At 35.0% G+C, this 21,143-nt stretch overlaps 1 protein-coding gene across 1 annotated transcript in view; it reads left to right on the top strand.

Annotated features, from left to right (window-relative positions):
* The window catches only part of LOC145972363 (uncharacterized), a 72,446-nt gene that overhangs the window by 51,172 nt on the left and 131 nt on the right, over positions 1 to 21,143 (top strand). Inside the window, exons 10-16 of the mRNA XM_083100921.1 lie at positions 1,920 to 2,085; positions 2,203 to 2,282; positions 2,368 to 2,463; positions 2,612 to 2,741; positions 9,176 to 9,350; positions 10,882 to 11,024; positions 11,096 to 11,219. Coding sequence (XP_082957047.1) covers positions 1,920 to 2,085; positions 2,203 to 2,282; positions 2,368 to 2,463; positions 2,612 to 2,741; positions 9,176 to 9,350; positions 10,882 to 11,024; positions 11,096 to 11,219 — 914 coding nt within the window. The remainder of the gene's footprint in view (positions 1 to 1,919; positions 2,086 to 2,202; positions 2,283 to 2,367; positions 2,464 to 2,611; positions 2,742 to 9,175; positions 9,351 to 10,881; positions 11,025 to 11,095; positions 11,220 to 21,143) is intronic.

A 21,143-nucleotide genomic window follows, 5' to 3' on the forward strand; every position in this document is an offset into this window, starting at 1 on the left:
TTGGAGTGATTCTCATAGCTTCTACCGTCGCCCTAAGATAACAATCTTGAAGGCTTTTGAGTGGGTTCCTAGCTCTCATCTTTACTACCCTGGGCCACCAGACCATTGCGGCATACGTGAGACGGGATAATAAAATGGCTTTATAGATCCAGAGGACAACGCTAGATTTAATGTCCCACGTTCTACCTATAGCCTTTCTACATAGCCACATAGAGGTGTAAAATTTGTTACGCTTAACTTCAAGGTGAAATTTCCAGCTTAGTTTGGGGTTTAAATGAACCCCCAAGTATTTCACTGAGAAAGTGTATGATAGCTCTTTATCCCAGAGTCTCAGGAGTCTAATGGGTTAAGGCTTACATTTCCTGGTGAAAATCATAGCTTCGGTCTTACAATTAGACGGATTGACCGTGAAATCTGGAGACCTTTGGCTTGACTTCAGTTTTGGATGGTCTTAAGTGCTTTATCCATAAGCTCCTTGAAAGTTGAAAGACGCTACCTCTTACTATTGCGGCCACATCATCCGCGTAGCCACAGATGAGAAGTTTACCACCCTTTTGAAGTTTATCCAATAGCTCATCCACCACAAGGCACCACAGGAATGGAGAAAGAACGCCACCCTGCGGACAGCCTCTGGCAAGGCCACTCACGGTTATGTAGCGGTTATGTATGACTAACGGTCAAAGTTCTGTCCGACAGCATATTTTATGTGCTGTATGCATATATTATTTGCATAAATTTCTTTGCTGCTCTACATTTCTAACAGTGCGTTTTTTATTATGATTGATTAATATTTGTATTTTTTACATGTTGATTGTTCTATGAAATGTAATCGCTCTGCTTGACGTTTCTTTTTACAGATATATATTTTCCTACTCGTACCTTTCTTTTAGTTCATATTAGCAACACGATTGCACAACACGGGATTTTGGAAGTGCTTGTTTACGGATTGCATGAGTGCAACATTTACAGTAACACATTTTCTAATCTCTCATTGTACTCTGAAAAATTCTAGAAAAGATCAATAAATAATGTGAGCTTCCTAATTTCTGCGGTTCAGAACATGTAATAGCTTTTTATTTTTAATTATGTTTGCGAATTCCGATTGCATCTTTGCGATTTAACCTTATTTTTGATTGTATTTTTGCAACTTTATCGTTTTTATGACACCGTATATTATACTTGCCATTCTCTATTATATTTTATTTGTGTCTTTTAGTTTTTGAATATTCTGTATTTTGACATTGAAATAGGCATGGATCAGACCAAAACCGTTTGTCGTCAAACAATTTGTCAGCTCTCTATTTATATTTCCCAATAATGTTTTAAGTGACATATGTATTTGATACATGCTTATGTAAAATATATTATTTTCTAAAATGAATTACAATTCTTGCGCTATACTATCTGCGTCTAGTTCTTAGCCTTTTGCAATTTATATGATTATTATCTTGTAAACCTCTAATACTCATATTACAATTATAATAATTTGAAAGACTATTGCGGAAACAACGCGCTTACTAGATCTCCGCGAAATACAATTTGACGTCATCTACGCGTCGAGAATGAACATTTTTACAATTTAATGCATCATCGTATAATAATTTGTAATATATATTGTTAACATCGCGCCAAAGAGGGATCAAAAGATGATTTGCGAAACATTTGCTTTTTGTTAATGTAATCGTTTTTATTTTGAAATATACGAGTAATCAGAAAGAAAGAATTCTATGGTTTCTTGTGCGCTCCAACGATCGCGCTGTGGTTCTAATTTGTCAATTTTGATTTAATTTTTAAATTATTATTATTTGAGCCAAATTTCAATTTTATCATATAAAAACAGTTTATAAATAAAATTTGACGTCTTTTTTTTTGTTCTTTCTTTTTATATATTAATATATCTCAAGATTATTTATTTTAAGATTGACACCTGCATATATGATGATGATAGGAATACTGCAATTAAATTCGGCTTGGTACGACAAGAACTCACAATTTTATCCATCTTATAGGTGGTATAAAATTTGTACTAAATATTGGTGGAGAAATCTTTTATATATAAATAATCTGTTCGATTTGGATACAATGGTATATAATCATATTTAAAATATAATTATTATTAGTCCGACTATATTATTTATAAAATATTACAATTTTATTTTGTATAATTTGAATATTAATTTTGAAAATACTAAAATTTTATAGTGTATGACTTGGAGTTGGTATTCAGCCAATGATATGCAATATTTTATAATTGCTACAGTGCTATTGATTTTATCAACTGTGTAAGTTGATTTATTGATGAGTTGATATAATCTATATAACATATGCTGGGTATATATTTAAATAAATATAAGTTGCTAATTTCAGATACTTTTACATGACTGTTTTCATATTGGGTACACTTTTAATAGGTTCTATTGTGCTTAGTGGTTATATTTCATATAGTTATGAATATATTCCGACGTAAGTGATAAGAATGTTATGCTAATTATAAAAATTTGTTAAGAATATGAAATGTTATGATAAGTTATGAGAATATGAGAGTATGTTAATTATGAAAAATGTTATGCTAATTATGAGAACAATTAAATAAACCCTTTTATTATTGTAGATTCGATGAACAATACCGACTTGCAAGTATCTTGTACTACTCTCCATGGATCAGAATAGGACCATATATTATTGGGATAATTACAGGCTATATTGTAAGAAGACTAAATAAAAAATTGGTTTTTAAAAAAGTAAAGTACAATTTTATTTTTACATAAATTATTAATTATTTATTTAATGAAAAAATAAACACAATTAAATATTTATTAAAATAATTATATGTAAAATACATAAACAGATTATTCTAATTAATTATATACTAATTTTTTTGTATATTAATATATTAAAATAATAATAGTTTAATTAAATATTTATATATTAATATAAAGCAAAAATATATGTAAAACTATTATTATATTATAATATATAGGAACGTTTTTTCATTAATTTTAATAAACTTGAAGTATGTGATCAAGATCATAATTGAGTTTGAAAATTATAATGTTATAAATAAGCAAATTAATCATGGTACGATGCTTTGAACATGAAACAATGTTCAAAAATATATAGCTTTGCAAAGGTTTTTGAATTTTCACGTACAGCAAAATCCTTATATTATCCTGTGTATCTCACAAATCCTTATATTATCCTGTATCTCACAAATGCGAAACAAGATTTAAGAATAATACTTCTATATATATTTTTGAATCTTCACGTAAATGATAATGATTTTCGAAGTGGTATATTAATTTAAGGAGCATCTCATTTGACCACGTTGCGATTGACCACGCGTCGCTTTTGATTACGTTACGATTGACCACGCGTCGCTTTTGACTACGTTGCGATTGACTACCTTGATATTGACCACTCGATTGATCACAGTTCTTACGCACACCGAGGTCTATAATTATACAATTCTACATGGGTTTGCAACTTTCCACACATATCGACCCGTGCTTTCAGTGCGAAACAAGGTTAATTTTTGTATGGTCCAACATGGGTTTATGATTTTAAAATTAAAGGTAGTAGTCAATATTAACGTGGTTAATCGAGACCATGATCAATCGGGACTGTGATCAATCGCAACGCGGTCAGAAACATGGTCAAAGTGATGCGTGATCAATCGCAACGTGGTTAAAAGCGACACGTGGTCAATCGTAACGTGATCAAAGTGATGCGTGATCAATCGCAACGTGGTCAAAAGCGACATGTGGTCAATCGCAACGCGTGGTCAATCGCAACGTGGTCAATCGCAACATTGTCAATAGCAAAAGAGTCTGTGATCAAAAGCAACGTGGTCAATCGAATTCCATTCGGTATTTACATCATAAATTCTCAATTATTGAATTACGTACAGTAATGAGAACACCTAGAATTTTATGAATAGAAAAAATGCTGTATGTACTTTGATTTTGTGTATCAAACACTTATAAAAAAGATTTCAATATCATGACAGTTCATCTATTGATCTATTAATCATTGAAATCTATAACTATCAATGTAGCTATTCTTATATTATCAGCATATTTCTTTGATCCAAAAATGTCTCATTATTTTCAAAAGTTAAGAATTTAATAGAATTAAAGAAATAATGTGAAAGAGAAAATAACATTTTGAAAAACTTAGAAGAAAGATTAAAAATACAAAAACTAATAAAAAATCTTATATTGTTATATTATTTTTATTTTATATTATTTTATATCATATACTTATCTTATAATAAAATTAAAAAATATATGTAGGAAACACACAAAAGATTACATAACATGTAGAATATACTTGTGTAAGAAAAAACACATTGAAAGAAAGATATAATAATAGATACTTGCCATCTCCTTCTTGATTACTTTCCTTATTTACAAAGAGCCATTATTTATTAGAGAATAACTCTTATAATAATATATGTCTTTCTATTTTTTCGACTTTTTTACTAATTTATTTAAACATTTTATTACTTAAACAAATAATTTTACAAATCTGACTTTACATTCGTAATCAGCGATCTAAAAAATTCCTATATCTTGCATTAAATTTTGTTTCTTACGCATTTTTGTTGTATTTATTGATGATACAAAAGTGAAAATTGAAAAGGTATAATTCTTAATAAACATATCTAAACAATATTAATTGTCCATAATGGGCAATTAATACTGCTTATTAAAAATCACTTATAAGTAAATATGAAAAAATATGTATGAAATATTTTTCATAGTTCTACATTTGTGCCAAAGAACCCCGCACTAATTATATGGGAAATCTATCCCGGTTAAATTGGCTAGTTTTCTCATATGTTGTAGCTTATGACCTGCTGAACAGAAAATGTAATGGGCACAAAGCTAAATAATGGACAGTTTTTGAATTACAACCAGTCAAACATGAAAACTCGAGCTGCGGAACGGTCAATTATCTCAGAAAGTATTGGTTTATTGGAAAAATGTTTCAAACAAAAATAGTAGGGTTTAAAAAAATCTATTAGTTGGTGATATTTATTTGAGTTTTGGATGACCTTGAAAAGTTCCGTCAAGGTCAACATAGCACTCTAACAAAAATTCTTATTCTCTATTGCACATTCGTGTAGCTGAAGTCGAGACGTTTTCAAAACATTGTTGAAAAAACTTTTTTAGACAAAAACTTCCTGAGTTGAGTCTTTAAAAAGCACCGCTGGCATTAGCATTACCCAAAGTGTACCACGCAGAGGTTGCCCAGTCGGAATTATACTTCCTATGTGTTTCACAGCAGAGATAGGAGAAGAACGCCACTGTTCATCACTCCCGTAGTATTTTTTGACTCCAAACCCTCTCTGCTGTGTGTGTGTGTGTGTACGTGTGTGTGTGTGTGTGGCTTAATAAAATGTGTATTACTCATTTTCCTCATTCGGATCCTGTTGTGGTGGTCTCTGAGCGGCATCTAATATTGTGTTTATTAATGACGAAGAGGGATAACGAATGTTGGGCTGGTGTCGTGCATATCCTAAATACCACAACACGCTGGCTACATGTGCACATGTACCCACAGTTCTTGCGCCTGACTTACAGGTGCAATAATAACCTAAAATCGCCTCCCTCTCATCATCTACATCATCTGCATCTCTTATGTCATAAGCTATAAATATTTGATGTTTTGTTGCATTACGGAACCGTGAAAACACCCTTATAAAACCTTGCTCATCAAACAGCGAATCTAATTGAAATTCTTCTTGTGCATCACGCTGCATCTTATCTTGAATGTAAGATCTTGCTAGGCGAATCTGAAACGTACCAATGGTCAAATCTTGTAAATATTCTAACGCAAGGCGTGGAAAGTCAAGTAATTGTCCCTCATGCAGACGTATCCATTGTGCATTTCTGTAGCACATCCTTTCTACTTCAACTCGCGCTTGCACAATATTCACTTCTCTGGACTTAGCCAGAAGTTCTCCTGCTAACTCTGCATTAGCTCCTTCCATTAAAACTAAAGGGTGATATCTGTTAATTAAAGCACCTGCAATGTTATAGAATTCGCCGAGATGATGAAGATGAGGCATTATAATTACGTGATCAAAAAACTTGAATATAGACTTGATATGTCCATTTCTAGTTTCAACTATCCACCTTGTTTTTGTTACCAATCGAGATTCATTAGCTTCTTTAGTGAATAGTTGTTTTTGTTTATGTCCAAGAAAGGCTGACATTTTATACTCAATACCTAATTCGCGAAGTAACGGCTGAGCATCTCGATATCCACGATCTAATATAAAAATGCCGCCATCATGAAACCATCCTCTCATATTGTCCACATCACGTTGAAATTCATTGCTTAGTATTTGAGCATCATTATTACGAGAATCAGAAAAGTAAGGCCCCTGAATAGTCAGTATGTACCCATTTGGAGCAACTATAAGAGAAGGTTTTATTAAATGTCGACTTTTCTGCATCGAGTACGTTTGTCGTAAAACACGAAAGTTGCTACTTTTATGAATGTAAGAATAAGTCCCGTCAATATAAGCAATTACTTTCGGAATATCTGGCTGGGGATTATATAATTCGTTTGCAAAAGGTGTTACATGTCTCATTATATATTCCTCTCGAGTTATAGCTTGAAAACCAATATTAGCAGGAACAAATCTGTTTAGTAAAGACTGCCGAACTTTAGAAATCGCTAAATTCACTGTTTGTCTAGAGGAATACTGAAACAGTACTTTAAGGAATTCGTCAGACAATCCTTTTCGTAGCTTACATAAAAAAGTTAAAAGATCTTTTTTAGTAATGTTTCTGATACCATGTTCTTGGGATACAGGATCGCAATATGTATACAATTCTTGAAACTGTTGTTTTGTAATGGGTGCTATACATTTAAATTCATCCTCTGTAAAACTGTTTTCGTCTTCATAACGATTATTATTGATTGCTATATTACGAAGAGCTTGTAAGAAAACTTGCAGTTGCTGACCTCTTATTACATATGGCCTATAAATAAATCGCAAATCTGGCAACAGCAACTGTAAAATAAATCCACGATCATCCAAATGTCAGTCACAACAATATACATTTTCAGGGATATAAATATTTGTCAAAACAAAGACATTTACCCTGGATTCTAACGACAGTAGTCTAATATTTACAATGGAATTACAAAATAAACAAGAATTATTTCGGGTTTGAGTAATGACGTTGAGTCGTAGGCATGTTGGATCAAGTTCTATCTGTTCTATTTCATTTCCAATAGATAGATTGCAATTAAAACATAGTCGACTCTTATCGGTTTTTTGTCAATAGGCTCCCTATTCAGCTCATCTCGCCTAAAAACAGCGATTTGTCTTTTAACCGCATTATTATAGCCATTGATTCGTACCATTTGTCGAGCTTGAAAAGCACGATCACAAACGTGACAATGGATTCGGTGTCTGTAAGCCATGATAATATTTTATTATCAAGTTGCGTAACAATATTAGATTATGAGAGTTATAATATTGCATGCGTCACAATGAAGGAAAAACGTTTGAATATTTTGATGAAAATTAAATGTTTTATACAAAAGAAGAAACAAAAAATCAATATCTTTGTCCAGTGAAATAACTTAGACCAAAATAAACGAAATACGCTGATCTCAATAATATAAATATCTGCGCAGCGATGCTAGAAATTGATCCTGGTAGCATGCGGTAGCAATGATACGCTCAGTGCCAGAATAGATACGCTCAGTGACGACAGAATGCCTGTGCTAGTTGCAACACTATAGTTGCAACACGCAACTATAGTGGGGGAAACAAGATGACGCCCACAAGCGCGATGACATACTGCGCAGAGCGCTACCACACTAGAGTTGTCAGATTTTGCGCTTTCGGTAGCAAAACCGCCGTTGCGCTACCGTAATGGTATTTAGAGAGGGTAACACACACAAGCGCGAACCACATACATGTGCCCACATGTGTGTTATCCTCTCTCTACATATCATTACGGCGTCGTGACGGTGGCTTTGCTATCGAAAACTGGCATCTATGTACCACACTTATAATAAATCTGATATTGCTATGCAACTTGATAATAAAATATTACCATAGCTTAACAGATACCGAATCCATTGTTATGTTTTCGATTATGCTTTGAAAACGTCTCGACTTCAGCTACACGAATGTGCAATAGAAAATAAGAATTTTTGTTAGAGTGCTATGTTGACCTTGACGGAACTTTTCAAGGTCATCCAAAACTCAAATAAATATCACCAACTAATAGATTTTTTTAAACCCTACTATTTTTGTTTGAAACATTTTTCCAATAAACCAATACTTTCTGAGATAATTGACCGTTTCGCAGCTCGAGTTTTCATGTTTGACTGGTTGTAACTCAAAAACTGTCCATTATTTAGCTTTGTGCCCATTACATTTTTTGTTCAGCAGGTCATAAGCTACAACATATGAGAAAACTAGCCAATTTAACCGGGATAGATTTCCCATATAATTAGTGCGGGGTTCTTTGAAAGAAATTATCAAGTTCATTTGTTAATGATCTTCCTTTTTTACAATGTACTTCATAATTATTCTAATCGATGAAATCTAATATTCGTAATTTTATCGAAAAAAAAACTCAAAAATTAATTCTATATATACACTCACTCTAAAAAAAAGCGGTACGCTTAAATTTGGAAAAAAATCATCAAATTTCAATAACTCCATAAATAATAAAGATAGAAAACCTATAAAAAATGAAAATAAAGCTTGGCATTTCTACTTTGAGAATCGATTCATTTCAATGTTGCGAGATAAATTTATTTAAAATGGCAAATGATAAAGCAAGAGGATGGGAAATTGAAAAATAATGGTCCAAGTTTGCCACGGCACATGGCGTGAGTCAAATGTCACTACTCAATGCGATAAAGAGCATATGATAGTACAGAATCTCTTCTTTAAAATGTGTTCTTATTCATATCGATATGAAGATTTTTCGCCGAGACATTCGCATTAATAAGAATAAGAAGACAGTTTCTTACTTTAAATGCAAATAACATGATTGCGTACCTTTTGCAGAGATTGTCCCAAACCGGTTTTTTTTGGAGTAAGTGTATATATATATATATATATATATATATACTATTTATATTATTTTTGTTACGTTATAATATTTTATATCTGAAACAATTTTTTTTTCAGAAAACTGTAATTTTATGTTGGTGTTTCAGCAGCGCGTGTAATATTTTTGTATTGATAGGCCTGTATAAACAAAATGTATCTGTTTTATATGCTGCTATTTATGTTGCTTTGAGTAGAACACTATGGGCTATAAGTATAGCATGGATTGTAATAGCGTATTTTACTAAGCATGGTGGTTAGTACATGTATATGAAAAATTTAAGCATGTATTAGGTGTATAACTAAATTCTCGCCGATTTTCATAAAAATTTTTTATTAATATAAAGAAAACCGTACAATAATTTTATTTAAAATATTTTCCGTTTGCATCTACCACTTTTCTACCATCTTTTAGGTAACATATGGATGCCGCGGCGAAAAAATGTCTCGTCTTTTGACTCGATATAATCTTCGATCCATTTTCTCAGATCTGCTTCGCATTGAAAATGCGTATTTGAGAGACTGTGTACCATTGATCAGAACAAGTGATAATCAGATGGCGCAATGTCTGGAGAGGGGTGGGGAAGAACTTCTCATTTGAAATCATACAGCGGTTGTTTTATCTGATGAACAACATAAAGCCTCGCATTATCATGGAGCAAAATGACTTTGCGCCGTTTTGAGGCACACATCGGCCATTTTTTTGAAGTACCTGGTTCAAATGATTTAGTTGACTCACATAGCGTTCCGCTGTGACCGTTTAATTCGCTGGAAGGAGCTCATAATAAAGTATTCCATATTCAACCAACAAGTTATAGAGGAGTAGCTTCTTGCAGTGTATATTGCGTTTTATTAATGAAGTAATCGGTTGTCCAGGATTCACCCATGATTTTTTCCGCTCAGGGTTATCGTAGTAAACCCATTTTTCATCGCCTGTCACAATTTGCCACAAGAAACTTTTTTTCGTTGTCTTGTCAATAGTGCAAGACAAGTATTGTAACGCCATGCACAATTTTCCTCGGTCAACTGACTCATGCGGCACTTTCCTTCTTTTGAATTTTTTCACTTTCTTCTTTTTGAATATTTCCCATCGCTTGCAATCGTTTAGAAACAGCGGCTTGAGTCATTCCAAATTGTATCGCAAGCTCATTTGGCGTCTGTGCTGAGTTCTCATTTGGAAATATTTGCAATTCCTCGTCTTTGATTGTTTCAGGCCGTCCAAAGTGCGATCGATCGTTCACATCAAAGTCTCCATTTTTAAATCTTGCAAACCAATCCCGACATGTTTTTTCTGCCACAATATTATTACCATAAGTCTCACAAATAATTCTAGTTGCTTCAGTAGCAGTTTTTTCACTGCAATGAAAATAATGAAGCATGCAAAGGCGAATGTGAATCTTTTTAGTCTTCATTTTTTATTAAACTAAAAATTGTGTACGGTTAATTGTTGAGCAGCGAACTGAATATTATTGTAGAAATGCATGTTACCAACTTCAATAACAAACTTCAATAACAAAACAAAAATTGCGCCGTTGTCAGTATCATCTAACGCCAGCGGCAGGAACTTAGTTATACTCCTAATATATTTGCACATAAAAATATACGTAAAAATTGTGTCATATTATATTCATGATTTGTGGTATCTTTCATTTAATTTATTTTTAATTTACACTTTTATAAGTTTCATTTCAATAAATGCTGGCATAAAGCATGAAAAATAATCACATAATTGTAAAAATCTTCTTTTTATCATCATATATATGCATATAAACTTTATTTTGTTACAGGTATCATAAATCACTTATTATCATTCAAAGTCTTCATCCCTCTTAGCAAACTTACTTATTGTGTTTATCTAATGAATCCCATTGTCATACAATCGATTCGTTTATCTAGTGAAACATCCGTTCACGTGGAATTTCTGCCTATGGTAAGTAAAAATTATCTCTAAAATTCACTATTAACCAAGAGAACTTTTTAACATTTATTATCAATTTTTAGGTTATTATGTTTATAGGATATTTTGTGATTAGTTACTGCTGCGCTTACGCATTGTCTTTAATGGCAGAAGTACCATATATCTTACTTATGCGAATGTTTCTTAAATCTCGCAATAATAGAAAATGTACTCAGCACGTAAGATCATAACTTTGTAAGTAGAATAATAATTATATAATAATATATATAATAATATACAGTAATATAATATATAATAATATATAATATATAATATATAACATATAATATATAATAATACTAAATAAAACTACATGTGTATGTATGCATGTGTTCGAAATTGAAAGAAGATCATTACTTAAAATCTAAATTTCGCGTCGCTCAAACTTTCTCGATGTTTCGAGTCGTCAAAAAAAGCGCAGACTCATCCAACTCGTATTTGTTGAACATCTCATACAAACATTTTGGCAAAACAATGCTAACCGCCATTCAACGCTTGCGTCGCCTGAGCATGCGCAACCGCGCGACGTGATCAGCTGTGAGCGAATCAGCTGATCAAAAATTGCCTCGCGCATGCTCACCGCAAAATTAGATACGTCAGACCTCAGCGGCCGCCTATCACGCACGGCGCCCTGAGGTCACCGCTAAACTTCAAAATAATTGGCCCTCGCGACGATGGGGCCCCACGATAAAAGGGCCGACCGCAAAAAAATCCGGGCAGTCTGCTGTTCTTTCGATCGTAGTCCGCTTTGTAAAACCGCTTTGAAAAAACCGCTGATTAACCGCTTATAACGACCGCTTATTCATATGGACAACCGCTTTCTCTTCGTTTTGATAATACGCTAATTGAACCGCTTTATACGACCGCCTACGAATTCGGAAAACGCTCTTACTTCACTACACCGCTCGCGATTCCGCTCGCGAAAACCGCTCTTACTCTGTTACGCCGCTGTTTCGCGAATCACAATCGCTGTACTAAATACTCGTTTTAATCTTGACTCTAATAAACGGCAGTCTTTTTTGTGTTAACGTGGCGCACTTTTTTCACTGAAAGATCTTCCGCTCCTACTGTCCACTGTCGGATACCGCTCGCGAACAGTATGTAATATTAAAATATACTTTAAAATATAATTTAAGTACAATATTTTTTCTCATTTAAAAGAAATTGTTTACTTTATCAATATATACACGGAGATTCTAAACAAACATTTGTCTTCAAAATATCGAATTCTTGAGTGAATTCTAATACGATTTTTCCTTTTGCAAAATTTTGCTCGGAGTTTAGTTTTTAAACTATAAGGGAAAATAGTTAACTAATTACGGAACGAGTACGAGAGGTAGGCGGGGACGGCGCGATTCACCGTCCGATATAGAGGATTACGTGGGGTGCTCGCCGCGATCAGCTGATTGCTATACGCGATGAGTGTAGCAATCAATGTGTGTGTGTGTGTGTGTGTGTGTGTGTGTGTGTGTGTGTGTGTGTGTGTGTAAAAGAATGCGTATACACCACGTGCATGTATTTATACGCGTGCACATTCTCTCTTTCTCGCGCGCGCGTGCGCGCACACACACACACACACTGATTGCTACACTCATCACGTACAGCAATCAGCTGATCGCGGCGAGCACCCCACGTAATCGCTTATATCGGACGGTGAATTGCGCCGTCCCTGTCTACCTCTCGTACTCGTTCCATAATTAACTAGTAGTTAACTATTTTCCCTTATAGTTTAAAAACTAAGCTCCGGACAAAATTTTGCAAAAGGCAATACTGTCTTAGAATTCACTGAAGAATTCGATATTTTAAAGACAAATGTGTTTAGAATCACCCTTTTTTTGTATCTCGGGGGAAATCCTTTATCGATACCCTCAGGGGAGTCGGGTGAGGGTTATGGGGGAGTCCCGGCAGCGATCAAGTGCGATCCCGCCGATATATCCACTAAAATCCCCGAGGTGGCCTTTCCCTATATATATACAGGGTAGAACATTTTAATCAATACACGCGAATATCTCGAAAAGGAGAAGTTTTTAAAAAAATGTTTCAGACAAAAGTTGTTTGACTGGAAGGGGGACATAAGATAGTGGCAAATATTTGACCTTGGATAATTGTTTGAAGGTCACATGAAGGTCACCTTTAATTTTTTTAATGGAACCCCCTATTTTTTATTACATGTTCTTATAGCTTATCTCGAGCGCTTTCCAAACCATTATAATAAAGTATTTCTTCATTGAGTACTTTTCGAGTTACGAGGCTTGAAATAATTTCTTAATTTTACATAAACCATAAAATATCTAGTAAAATATTCATTTTTCGATTATCTTACCTTAATACTTTTATATACAAAATAATGAGAGGAATCAATTGGTGTAAAGAAAACACATAATTGTTTCGAAAAAAAATGTAATTTACAATTAATTACATTTTTTTTTCGAAACAATTATGTATTTTCTTTATACCAATTGATTCCTCTCATTATTTTGTACATAGAAGTATTAAGGTAAGATAATCGAAAAATGAATATTTTATAAGATATTTTACGGTTTATGTAAAATTAAGAAATGATTTAACGCCTCATAACTCGAAAGTATTTAATGAAAATTAACTTAGTTATAGTGTATTGGGAAGCTCTCGAGATGAGCTACAAGAATATGCAAAAGCATATAGGGTGTCCCATTTAAAAAGTTGGAGGTGACCTTCACGTGACCTTCAGGTGACTCTTCAAGGTCAAACTAATGGCACCATCTTATGTCCCCCTCGAAACCATACAACTTTTGTCTGAAACATTTTTGTCTTAAACTTATGGATTTTGAGATATTTCAGTGCGTATATTAAAATGGCCTATCCTGTGTGTATATATACATATATACAGGGTGACCCATTTTAACTTAGGCAGCCAAATAACTCGAAAAATAAGCAAGATAGAGAAAAATGTTTTAGACAAAAGTTGTATGGTTTCGAGGGGGCCATAAGATGGTATCATTGGTTTGACCTTGAAGAGTCATTTGAAGGTCACGTGAAGGTCACTTCAATTTTTTTAAATGGAACATCCTATATATTTTTATACATTCTTGTAGCTCATCTCGAGAGCTTTCCAAAACACTATAATTAAGTACATTTTCGTTAAGTACTTCTTGAGTTATGAGGCTTGAAATAATTTCTTAATTTTACATAAACCGTAAAATATCTTGTAAAATATTCATTTTTCGATTACCTTACCTTAATAGTTTTATGTACAAAATAATGAGAGGAATCAATTGGTGTAAAGAAAACACATAGTTGTTTCGAAGAAAAAATATGTAATTTGCAATTAACAATTCCATATTTTTTCTTAAAAACAACTATGTGTTTTCTTTACACCAATTGATTCCTCTCATTATTTTGTACATAAAAGTATTAAGGTAAGATAATCGAAAAATGAATATTTTACAAGATATTTTACGGTTTATGTAAAATTAAGAAATTATTTCAAGCATCATAACTCAAAAAGTACTTAACGGAAAGGTACTTAATTATAGTGTTTTGGAAAGCTCTCGAAATAAGCTACAAGAATGTACAAAAATATATAGGGTATTCCATTTAAAAAAATTGAAGTGACCTTCACGTGACCTTCAAATGACTCTTCAAGGTCAAACCAATGATACCATCTTATGGCCCCCTCGAAACCATACAACTTTTGTCTAAAACATTTTTCTCTATCTTGCTTATTTTTCGAGTTATTTGGCTGCCTAAGTTAAAATGGGTCACCCTGTATACACTCAGTTCCAAAAAAAGCGGTACACTTGAAATTTGGAAAAAAATCAAATTTCAAATGACGATAACTTTGTAAATAATAAGGATAGAAAGGTCTATAAAAAATGAAAATAAAGCTTGAAATCTCTACTTTAAAACTAGGTTCTCCGAAATGTTACGAGGTAACATTTTTAAAAATGACGGATGACGAAACGAGAACATGCAATATTGAAAAATAATTGTTTGAGTTTGCCATGACACGTGGCGAGAATCAAATGTCGCAGATCAATGGGGTCAAAAGAATATGATAGTACAGAAATTCCTCTTTAAAATACTTTTTTGTTCATCTCGATACGATGATTTTTCACCGAGTTATACGCATTTGAAGAAAAAAGCGATTTTTTACAACCAACTGGGGTAGCTATCAATACACCTGAACCGAGAGGAAAGAGAAGTCTAATGTGGAACGAAGAACGTAATAGAAATGTGAGTCTACGAATAAGAAGGCCTAGCGCTATAATAATCTTGAAAATCAAAGAAGAAGCAAAAGTCAGCTACGAGTCACTCATGATGGAACTGAGAAAAGCTATGGACCTAGAAACCGAACTGGGTATCAAAAAATTAAGCGTTCATAAAGCTATGAGTGGATGCAGGATCATCCGAATTACCGATGAAGAGGCTGAACAACAAGCGGATAGGCTCGTTAATAAAATCAAAGAAAATGTTAAAAATATGAGGATCAAGTCGCGTTGTATAGGCCTGGCTTAAGTAACAGGAATCAGATGAACTTGAAGATCAGAGGATCGGATGATACTATAACTGAAGAGGAGGTTAAAAGTCAAATCGAAAGAAGCGGTGGAGGAAGCGTAGATGATATAAAATTCAATGAGCTTATGTATACAACGCGAGGATGGCGTATTCGGTTTAAATGTACAAAAAACATAGGATCTAAATTGTTAGAGAGTAGTTATATAAAAATAGGATGGTCAAGGGCTAGTATCAGAATGTTACCAAAAGCTAAAATTAGATGCTTTAAATGCCTCAAAACGGGGCATACAATTAATGTATGTAGAGAAGAGACAGACCGCGGGCAGTGGTGCTATAACTGTGGTAATGCCGGACACAGTGCCGTTCGATGCGCGATGGAGGTGGGATGTCCGCTCTGCCGCGATTTGGGATGTGAATATTCACATAAATTGGGCAATTATAATTGTGTGTATTCTTCATTCCCGGATCGAAGGGGGACTGTTGGTGATAACAGATACGAACGTAATAATGCGTTTAGATTTAATAGGGGTGTGTACGAGGATCGGAGGTCGTACGCGAGACCCGAAAGACAAGGCATAAGTGAAACCGATAGTAATTATGACTGACAAACTAGTAGTAGAAAAAGCAGTTCCTGGGACATCCCGGGATTCTTACTTTATAGAGGATGAAATTTTAAACGATAGGCTTAGTAATGAGGAAGAATTTAATATTAGTAAGTTAGATGATAGTAATAGTCGAAAGAAATCTGCAACAGAAGAAGTGTGGAATAAAGGAAACGGTTGGAACGAGGATGAAAGGACAAATAGTAAAATCAAAGAAATCGAATCCACATTGGGAACGTTGGGCTCGCTTATCGATGAGTATAGAAGGAAGGAAAATGAAGAAGGTGACGAAGCGACTGAAACTGGATCAAAGAAAATGGAAGTTGAATTAGATCGCATTAGCAAAAGGAAAAAAGATTCCTGATCAGAAGCGAAGGAAAGAAATATCGATGAAGAAGATAGCGATACGAACATAAGACCAGTAAAACGTGCCGCTACAAAATCAAAAATTGACCTGAGTCTATCTATGTATAGAATCGAATCAAGCAGTAATGAGGAAACGTCAGATGTGGAAATTACCGGAGTGGAAATTGGGTCAGAAAGGAAAAAAGTCAAGACAACAAAAAGAATAAAGAAAAAATCTGCAGGAGTACTTAATTTAAAAATAAAAGAAATATCAGGTGCCGAAGAATGCGGAAATTATGATAACATGACGGCGCCCACTATGGGGTCAATAGCCATTGAATGGTTGAACGATATTGAATATATTCGCAAAAAATGTGGTAACATACAAGGGAAACTCTCCGGACAAATAAAAGAGAGAGTTTCAGTATTAAAGAAATTGTTAGAACCTTGATACAGAAGGCAGAAACCAAAGGTGATCCGGCCATCTTAAGAATGAGAAACATTGAACTGACGGCAGAACTGAAGGTAATGGAGAAGGAAAATCAAAATAGAGGGAAATGGAAATGCTTCAAGGAACTATCGAAGACCTTAAGAAGGAGGTATCCAACCTTAAAAATGAAGCAGAGAGAGGACATAATCTAGGAAAAAGGAAAGAGACTTATGCTAAAATATATAGTGAACATAGTTCTTCAAGCCTTGAGGAGACTCAGAACAGAGCCTCGGAACAGAGCTCGCGCCGACTCGTTCAGAACACGGATGAGCCATTGGATGAACACGATAACCTGAAACATACAAGTGAAAAAGAAATTATTACAAGAAAGAAGAAAGAAGAGATGAAAATGAAGAACATGAACGATGAAGGAAAGAAGATAAATAAAAACTTTTGGAAAAATAAAGACTTAGAGCGTTGGCCAAGAGAAATAAAGGCCGAAAACAGAAATAAACACAAGATATTTGGAAAAAAAGACGAATACTTACCTGAAAACACTAAGGAAAAAAGTAATTATAGAAACAATGGTAATAAAAAGGAAGTTAGCAACGAAGAACCCCTCCCGAAGAGGGAATTCAGGACCAAACCTAAAATAATAGTTAAAGAAAACATTCAACTAATTCCGCCGTTTAAGGAGAGAAGAGAAAGAGAAACAGCGGATTGTGTAAGAGTAAAGGAAGATGAAAATGAATGGAGGATCAAGACACATAAGAAGAGGAAGGAGGAAAGGATAGCCAATAACAGGATCAATAATAATGGTAAAACAATAACAACGACAACAAGGTCAAAAGACGCCCTCCGAAAACAGTCGCGGTCGCAATTAAAGGAGAGGACGGCTTCTCCTACGCGGATGCCTTAAAAAAGGCTCGTACGGAAATTTCCCTTAAGGAAATTGGAATAAACGCGACTAAAATAAGAAGAGCGACAAATGGGGGAATTGTTATTGAAATCCCAGGAACGAAAAACAGAGAAAAAGCCAACATACTTGCGCAAAAACTTAGACAAGTACTGTCGAAAGAAGTACTGTCGAAAGAAGTCTAAAGTAACAAAACCCTCCATTAAAGGAGAAATAAGAATAGTAAGATTCGATGAATCTGTGAGCAAGGAAGAGATTGGAGAAACTATGATCGAGAGGGGAGAGTGCGATTATGATGAAATTAACGTTGGCAATATACGTCCAATGAGGAACGGACCTTTTTGTGGCATGGATTCAATGCCCGCTTGCTGTAGCAGTCAAGGTGGCGAATATTAGTAAAATTAAACTAGGATGGTCGATGGCCCTAGTAGAGCTTCTGGAGGCTAGACCTCAACAATGTTACAGGTGCTGGGAATTTGGACATAATAGAATCATCTGTACATCTAAAATAGATAGAAGTTTAATGTGCTTCAAGTGTGGACAAACAGGACACCCTTACAAAGAATGTAAAAACGAGTTATACTACGTATTGTGTGCCCAAAAAGGAAAGGAAGCCAGCCACAGGATTGGTTCTTTTAAATGTAAAGTAGACAAAAGGCCCATTAAGATGACTAGGACGCAACTTAAACCACGAATAGAAAATGTGAGTCAAGAGAAAGCGGAGCGGAGGTATGCGACTACCAATAATTCCGATGGAAATACGGATAGTGCAGATCAACCTCAATAGATGTCAAGTGGCACAAGACCTAGTAGCACAATGGATTAACGAAGAGCAGATAGCCATATGCATTATACAAGAACCTTGGCGAGAGGCGAGATCTGGATGGTTTGCTAGTCAAAATGGAAATGCCGCCATATGGTGGAACAGAAATATTTTAAAGGACCCCTGTATTCAAACTTTCCAAGGGGAATACATTGTTGCTGTAAAATTCAACGACGTTACTGTGATATCATGCTACTGTTCTCCTAACACGAATACAGGTGCTATAAAAATATGCTGGATGAACTAACGGATGTCATTCAAACTACCCGTAGAGCCATTATCGGTGGCGACTTCAATGCGAAATCTGAAGCATGGGGTTCTAGATACACCAACAGAAGAGGAGAATTAGTGGAAGAATGGGCCGCGACATATGACGAGAATAATTAATTCCGGGAATATCCCCACGTGCGTGCGACCACAAGGCACTTCTATAGTTAATTTAACGTGGGCTACTCCGATAATGTTAAATAAGATTAGAAACTAGGAAGTATTAGAAAATGTAATTATTTATTCCGATCATAGATATATTAGGTATACAATTAAAAATGATTATAGAAATAATAACAAAAATAAGATTCGTAAGGCATGGAACAAACGGCACTTCGACACGGATCGTTTCGAGGCGGCATTGTAATGGTTGTGCGCGGAGGAAATCTCCCCTGATAACGCGGATGAAGCAAGCCAACGTATAGACAGCATTATGAAGCAGGCGTGCGATCTTGCGATGCCCAGAATCAAGAATAAAGCCGGTAATACAAAATCTGTTTACTGGTGGAGCGACAATATTCGGGACATCCGTAAGGAGTGTATTAAATGGTATAGGAAGTGGAAGAAAGAGGTCCGTAAAAAAAACGGAAACGAAGCTAACTATGCGTCGGATTAATACCATCAAAATAAAAGAGAGCTAAGAACTGCCATTAATCAAAGTAAGAAGAAAGCATGGCAAGAACTAATAACAACAATCGATAAAGATCCATGGGGAATGCCATACAAAATTATTTTAGGTAAACTTAAAGGAGGCTCACCACCGCTAACAGAGATGCTGAGAAGCGAAGTTCTGATCGACGTGTTGTATAAACTCTTCCCTAAGGCCATCATAAATAGAAATCCACCACTGGCACCAATTGAAACAAACCCGATTGTGTGGGAAGACGAATGGGATATCACACCAGTGGATATTTACAATATAATCAAAAAAAGGCAAGATGAAAAATAATACAGCCCCTGGTCTAGATGGAATAAGGTCCTTGTATTGGAAGAGAATCAATGGCATAATGATAAATACGATGGCAAAATTGTTAACAACATGTATTAAGGAATATAAGTTTCCTAACCAGTGGAAGGTGGCACATTTAGTTTTACTCCCCAAAGGCAAATTATGTATGGATCAGCCGAAAGTCAGGCCCATTTGTCTCCTCAGCGAAGCCGGCAAAATCTTGGAAAAGGTTCTTGTAAGGAGAATTACAGACTGGATGGAAAACCATCCAGATGCTGCATTAACATTTAATCAATTCGGTTTTTGCAGGGGCAGATCCACGAATGATGCCCTTATTGAGGTCAAAAATTTCATTGAATTTACGCATAGAAACGAAGGTATAGTTATCGCCATAAGTTTAGATATATCAAACGCGTTCAATTCACTGCAATGGAACGATATAAAGACTGCCTTGAGGGAGAAGAGCATCCCAGAATACATCTGTCGGATAATAGACAGCTACCTGTCAAACAGATATATTGAGTTTCCTTCAGGTCGGGGATCGGAGCGCTGTGTCATGGAAGCAGGGGTGCCTCAAGGATCTGTGCTAGGCCCCCTGCCGTGGAACATCACATATGATCAGGTCCTACGCGAGGTGACCGAGGATGGCTGCCGGATGCTGGGCTATGCAGATGACACACTTATCCTTGTTACTGGCGGAGACAAGGATACGATTAAGAGAAGAGCTGAAATCCAGGTGGCTACCACCATTAGGAAAATTAAGGAATTAAATCTCAAAGTTGCCCCTGAAAAAACAGAAATTGTTCTGTTTAAAAATAATAAGGAAGTAGACACTAATTTAACTATTAAGATAGAAGATAAATCCATCAAAACGAAAAGAGCAATGAAATATCTTGGTATAATGATAGATGATAAATTAAATTTTCTTCAACATGTTAAATATGTAAAGGACAAGGTTAATAAAATTACCGGAGCCTTATGCAGAATCACGCCTAATCTACGGGGCCTTGATGAATTCAAGAGAAGATTGCAAGGCTACCAGATTGCATACGCTGCGTCCAGCGGCGGCACGATTTGTATCCCCACCACTTTCGCGCACTAAGGCATAAGCTCTCATCCGTATACGCTCGACGTTCGGTTATCTTTGCTTTACAGAGGAAGACGGATAGATTAGCTTCTGTCCCCTTCTCTCCTGAGAGGTCTATTGTATCTTACCTATCTCTCTGAATACAATAGCTATGTGATCCTCGAAATCTCGAGCTG

This window comes from Camponotus vicinus, unplaced genomic scaffold (assembly GCF_025532165.1).
Source record: "Camponotus vicinus isolate PSW18456_S1 unplaced genomic scaffold, iyCamVici1.0 SCAF_5, whole genome shotgun sequence".
Taxonomy (NCBI): domain Eukaryota; kingdom Metazoa; phylum Arthropoda; class Insecta; order Hymenoptera; family Formicidae; genus Camponotus; species Camponotus vicinus.